Below are 6,483 nucleotides of genomic sequence, written 5' to 3' on the forward strand. Positions count from 1 at the left end.
TAAATCAGTTAACTCCAACGACACCTACATTTCAATATACAGTACAAACATGTAATTTCTTCATCGACAGTAATAACCATTTTAGAGTAATAAAAAATTATGAACTAATACATTTCATTTTACCCGGGTCAATGTACACGAGACTAGCATAGGCAATTACTAAATGTTACTACATTAATCTAACCCTAAATAGCGGGTAAATATACACAACAAGAACAAAAGTTCTAATTAAATCTAATAATTCCAACAACCCCTGAAACAACTACATTCTGAATACCTATACATAATATAACCCTACCATTGCAAATAATATTTATCTAAAATTAATCTACATAAATCAATAGACTAATTTTACTGCCAACTAAATACCTAAGCTAAATCCACTAAACTGACTAAGCTACATTTTTTTATGTCTCAAATCCACTGAACTAACTAATGTACATTTTTCTATGTCTCAAATCCACTAAACTAACTAAACTAACTACTAGATCTATCCACTAAACTAACTAAACTATAGGATTAGAAAAAATATCTCTAACGAAGCGCAGAAATACCTCTAACTACTAGATCTATCTTCTCTCGCTGGCTTGCACTCTGGTTCGCTCTCGCTCTGCCTCTCACACGTGCGTAGGCACAAATGAAACGGGCCAAGCCTCCCGAGATCTATCTTCTGTCGCTGGTTGGCGCTCTGGCTCTCGCACACGCGCAGGCGCAAATGAAATGGGCCAAGTGCCTGGGGCGGCCACGGTGATGCTTATATGGGGGGAGCTACCGCCACCTCATTTGGCGGAAACTTCCCGTTTCCGCCATTTCAAAAGGCAGGACCTGCTGCCGCAAAATGAGCCAGCGGAAGTGCCTCGTCCCCCACACCATTGGATTTCGTGTGTAGCCCGCTGGATGGGGGCGGTAAGCGGTATGTGGAGCTACCGCCGTTGCACCCGGCGGTAGCTTCCCCTAACACCGGTTGAGATGGCGTTAGCCTGTTACCGCCATTTCAAGCGGCAGCATAGGTCTATTTCTGTAAATTTTTTGTTCGATTATTTATTTCTGCAAAATTATAAAAAAATATAAAAATAATAAAAACGCTGCCTCCCTTGGGCCAATCGCTCTGGCCTGGCCTGCCTTGTGTTGGGCCACGAGCGTGCGCACACGCCCTGGGCTGGCGGTCCCACGCTGGGCCTCCCCCTAAGCCAGCCCGCTCCACCCGCAATGGCCTGCTTCAGACAGCAGCCAGACGGGCCTACTGCACGCGCCGGAAATTAGGTGGGCCTTGCAGCTGCTGCCGGCGTCGGCCTGCCGAGAGCGCGTGCGTGCACAGCGCGTGAGCATGTGCACTGCGTATTGCTCGCTGCTCCTTTCTCCTGCACTCAAACAGAGAACAGAACACACAAGAACACGAAGAACAAGCTCCCAACTTCAAACGAAACGTCCTCTCTTGAAACACCACGGTTCAAAACAAAAGTTGAGCCATAGAAGCAGCTCCTTAAGGGCTATTCACCACGGATTTTGGAGAAAACTGAACGCCTTGCAAAGAACACGGTTTATAAAAACTTCAAATTCACGCCGAATCCGTGAGGGATTTGATAGGGGATCATACCAAAGCCAAACACGAAGAACGAAAAATCCCTAAAAATACCTCCAAAAAATCGAAAAAAAGATAAATTTCAGATTCAAAGAGGATGGAACAAGACGACATGAAATTGGTCTTTGAATTACTCTATCATGTTCGGTTACAAGCCACTCCTAAATACAATCAAAGCTAGGATGGCAAAAAAAATCAACACAAAAAGATCCACTCCTCTCTCTCCCTCTCTCACACCCAAAGGCTCTCACAAATAAAAGAGAAGCCCCCCACCAAAGAGATGTAGCTGCCCAACACCCCACTTCTCATATATATAGACATTTGGAAAATATCCAAAATGCCCTTACATTAAGATACAACCCAAATATCCCCAAGAGTAAAATCGTCCAACTTTTTCCTCATAACTCGGACAGACCAGGCGCCTTCACGACTTCACTTCACCTTGATGCAAGCTTCGCGATGGTGCCATGCATCCTCCAACTCGATGCTATCTAGCCACACTGGACTCATCCCCCGGTTTTGAGGTCAAACCAGTCAAACCCTCTTGCACACCCCGCAGGCGTGACTCATCCCCGGTTTTGAGACCAAACTGATCAAACCCTCTCGCACGCCCCGCAAGTCGTGACTCACCGATGTCGACGTGTGTCCAGCCTCCGCCAAGCCTTCGACTCCTCAAAGTCTTTCGTTCCCGCTCCCGGGCCACCTACTCGGCCTGCCTCCGTCCCTCTTGACTCGACTGATGCCGTCTCCATCCCGTCCGTGTACTCTTTCTCTTCTGTGCACCATGTGGATTGCTCATGACTCCACCTAGACTCCTGGAGTCCCTCGGTCCAAGCCTACTCGTGTCCACCCTTCACAGCCCTAGTATATCGGAATGAACTTTTCGCTTGATAGTCGACCACCATATTGCATCCTACACCTGCACATCACAAGCCAAGAGACACAACCCACGAGATATGTTTTACACATACCACAACACAACGTACTCAACACAACACCTCTGATTAGCCGTTAGCATAAACATGCACATATGAAATATTAACTTAATCGGAAAAGTTTCAAATCATCGAGACTCAACTGGAAACGTTTTAAATCATCCAATCAATCACTTATTACAAATAGACCAAGGCACATGTCAACTTGGTCTCGTACTGTCGTATGTATATTTAGGAAGGTGTGACGACGGTGATATTCTAGTCTTCGTCCTGGCTGCCGGCAGCATGCAGCAGCATCGTCTCCACGGTGATCCCCGGCCCGAGACCCAACATGACCCCCCACGCGCATTTCTCCCGTTCCTCCTCGTTAGCTCCCCGGCGTCTCCACATCTCCTCGAGGACGAAGAAGACGGTCGCGCCAAGCATGTTGCCGTACTCACTCAGTACACGGCGGCTGGCCGCCAGCTTCTCCGGCTGCAGCCCGAGAGCGGCCTCATAGCTGTCCAAGATCGCGCGGCTGCCAGGGTGCGCCGCCCAGAAGAGGTCGTTCCAGGCGCCGGCGAGGCCATGCAGATGCGGCGCCAGCGCCTCCGACAGGCACCGCTCGATGCCGCCGCAGACCATCGCCGGCAGGGCTGCGGACAGGCGGTACTCGATGCCAAGCTCACCGAGCTTCAGCTCCACGACGCGGGCGGTCGCAGGCAGGGTGGTCTGCGTTGCGGACACCATGTGGAAGATGGGGCGCTCGGCCGGGCTCACCGGGCCAGCGCCGACGACGGCGCTGCCGGCGCCGTCGGCGAACAGTGCCGCGGCGACGAGCTCCTCGAACTGGGCCTCGTCGGGCGAGCGCACGAAGGTGTGGCCGGTCTCGGCGCTGACCACGAGGACGCGCGCGCCGCGGGTGTTCTCGGCGAGGTCCTTGGCGACGCGGAGCGCGCTCGTGCCGGCGGTGCAGCCGTAGAGGTAGAGCAGCGTGCGCTGCACGTCCTGGCGAAGGCCGAGGAGCACCGCCAGGTGGAGGTCCAACCCCGGAGCGGCGGCGCCGCCGGTAGTGGTGCTGACGACGAGGTGCGTGATGTCAGCGGCCGGCCGGCCCCACTCGGCGATCGCCCTGGCCGCCGCCGCGGCGGCCACGTCGGGCAGGGAGCCCGCGGCGATGCGCATCCTCGTGTCGAGCGAAGGCAGCGCGCGGTCCAGGATCTCCGGGTGCGCGGCGAGCATCTCCTCGGTGATGAGGTGCCCATGGCGCTTCTTGATGCCGGATTTCTCGCCTGAAATGCGATATGGTGTAGGCATTGCAACAGAAAAAAAGCATTAATCCACTAGAGTGTGTGATGTGGCAAAACGGTTCTGTAAGGTTTCTGATTGATCTCTACATATTCTCTTCATCTTTGCCTTGAGCATGGCGAGGTGGTCGCTCTTGGTGACCCGGAAGTACCAGTCGGCAAACTCATCCTGGAGCAGGAAGTGCGATGGGTTCGCCGTGCCGATAGCGAGCACGGCCGCGTGCCCGTCAGCGCTGCGCGGCCTCCGGGCATCCTGAATGACCGTGGCCGGACTGCCCGTTGCTGCCATGGTTGATCTCGCTCCGGCCGGCCGGCGGAAAGAGCAGTGGAAGAAGTACTAGGCCGGTCGTCGTATGAAGACGGGACAGAGCAAGCTATCGAAGCTCTTGGATATATAGTAGTGCGTGACGTGGTTTCGTCTAAGCTTGTTTAGGTGGCAAATTGCTAACTATTAACCGGTATCGTACGTACACTGTTAACAATATGAATGGAGCGCTGCTCTTAAGGAGATGCATGCTAGGCATGAAAATGAACGGAGTTTTTGTGTGCGTCTCTTCACGTGAAAAGAATGCGGCATGAGCTGTTCCTTAGTACGACTAGTCCATTAAACCCTAACGCGCGCCTACATATTTAGTTAAGATGTATGACCAGTAATAGAGATTCGTCCGAAAATCATGTTTCGAGATTCAAACACATAAGATGGTGCAATAAAAAGTGAAAATAAAATTATGAATATGAATGGAAAAGGTGCATAGAGTAATTATTATTAACTAAAGTTCTATCACAGCCGGAAACTACGGCTACCTTTTGTGAATATTGTGATAGAATATTAAACAAAATAGACCGGCAAGGTAAATAGTTTTGATATTAGCTGTGGCATGTGGGTCGGGCTCGTTCGCTTCAGCTTATTCAGCCGGCTTATCAGCCACCAAACAGTGTTTCCTCTCACAACAAATCAGCCGTTTCAGCTTTTCAGCCGGCTTATAAGCTGAAGCGAACAGGCCTGTCCACATGCCACAGCTAATATCAAAACTATTTACCTTGCCTGTCTATTTTGTTTAATATTCTATCACAATATTCACAAAAGGTACCCGTAGTTTCCGGCTGTGATAGAACTTTAGTTAATAATAATTATTCTATGCACCTTTTCCATTGACATTCATAATTTTATTTTCACTTTTTATTGCACCATCTTATGTGTTTGAATCTCGAAACATGATTTTCGGACGAATCTCTATTACTGGTCATACATCTTAACTAAATATGTAGGCGCGCGTTAGGGTTTAATGGACTAGTCGTACTAAGGAACAGCTCATGCCGCATTCTTTTCACGTGAAGAGACGCACACAAAAACTCCGTTCATTTTCATGCCTAGCATGCATCTTCTTAAGAGCAGCGCTCCATTCATATTGTTAACAGTTTATGTACATCCACGTACGTACGATACCGGTTAATAGTTTTTATGATTTTTTAATACTTATGCTTCTCAAAATTATTAGTCCGTATTGGAGCATAGGCTGGCTTTGGAAAGTTTATTAGTTCAAAAATCAGCTCCCACTAAAAATTAGGAGTAGGTGGAGCTCTATCAAACAAGTCGTAAGAGATTTTCAGCAGATTCTCATTTCTGATTCCCATTGGGAGAGTTGGTGAAAATAATACTCCAGCAGATCCTCTTTACTTTTCCCTTTTCCCAAATTATTATAACAAATCAATAATCCATAAATCAATAATCCATCCCAGCTCTCTCCAAATATGGTAGTTGGATTGGTATGAGGTTAATAATGAAAGATATGTTAGGAAATACGCATTAGGTAGTTATTGGGAAAGATTTATTTAGAGACTACTGTAGATGCTCTAATATAATCTATTCACCAGGCTTGGTATTACATTAGGATCATTCCTGTGGGTTGCTACGAGTAACAAAACATTTATATTACAATACATATAGCATTCAACATGATAATAATAATGTGAAAATAAGAAAAAAATTATTAAATAAGTTCATTGGATTATTTACACCAGAGATACCCATGTCGCGGCACGAGTGCAAACTACAAAGAGGGGTAAAAGTTTTTTGTTTAAAAAAAACTCTATGCAAATGCAATCAGACTACTACTGCTGATAAAGATATACATTGTTCATACATACAACACAAACTTGTAACTACAAAGTCGAGACAGGCTATGAATCGCATGTACAGTATAACAAATGAGTAAACGGATGTACACTTCACTGGCACAACTACACAAATCACTAAAAAGAAGGTACCGCTGCACACTACGCCAGAAAACGTTTTTATTGGCAGGTAAAACCCCACAGTGCTGACGGGTACCATGCCCGCCAGCAACTTTGAGCCAGCACAAATGGCGGTCTATGCTGGCTGGCGGGCGCCCGCCAGCACAGAGAACCACTGTGCCGGCGGGTGACATAACCAACCGCCAACACATTGGATACCTGTACTGGCGGGTGACATAACCACCCACGAGCACAGTGAAATTCTGTGCTGGCAGGTGGCCTAACCACGCGCCAGCTCAGAGAAATTATATGCAGGCGGTTGGTTATGCCACCCGCCAGGAATATTTATTTTCCCACCCTACCCACCCTATTTATTATTTTCTATTATTTATTTATAATTTCTATTTTCCCAGTTCTTAACCGCCAAATTTAAATATGTATCTCC

At 47.9% G+C, this 6,483-nt stretch overlaps 1 protein-coding gene across 1 annotated transcript; it reads right to left on the minus strand.

Annotated features, from left to right (window-relative positions):
* Positions 1-2,650: 2,650 nt before the first annotated feature.
* On the minus strand, positions 2,651-4,264 carry LOC117833629 (bisdemethoxycurcumin synthase). The gene is made up of 2 exons (XM_034713200.2): positions 3,894-4,264; positions 2,651-3,788 (listed from the first exon to the last, which is right to left on the minus strand). The coding sequence occupies exons 1-2, from the start codon at positions 4,090-4,092 to the stop codon at positions 2,776-2,778; spliced, it is 1,212 nt and encodes a 403-aa protein (XP_034569091.1). The 5' UTR covers positions 4,093-4,264; the 3' UTR covers positions 2,651-2,775.
* Between the last annotated feature and the right edge of the window lie 2,219 nt (positions 4,265-6,483).

This window comes from Setaria viridis, chromosome 8, assembly GCF_005286985.2.
Source record: "Setaria viridis chromosome 8, Setaria_viridis_v4.0, whole genome shotgun sequence".
Taxonomy (NCBI): domain Eukaryota; kingdom Viridiplantae; phylum Streptophyta; class Magnoliopsida; order Poales; family Poaceae; genus Setaria; species Setaria viridis.

Bases quoted from the DNA above. Each gene is read 5' to 3' on its own strand.
- LOC117833629 (XM_034713200.2), bottom strand. From the start codon at position 4,092: ATGGCAGCAACGGGCAGTCCGGCCACGGTCATTCAGGATGCCCGGAGG. The intron at 3,789-3,893 runs GTAGAGATCAAT...ATCGCATTTCAG, and splicing joins GGCAAAGATGAAGAGAATAT to GCGAGAAATCCGGCATCAAG.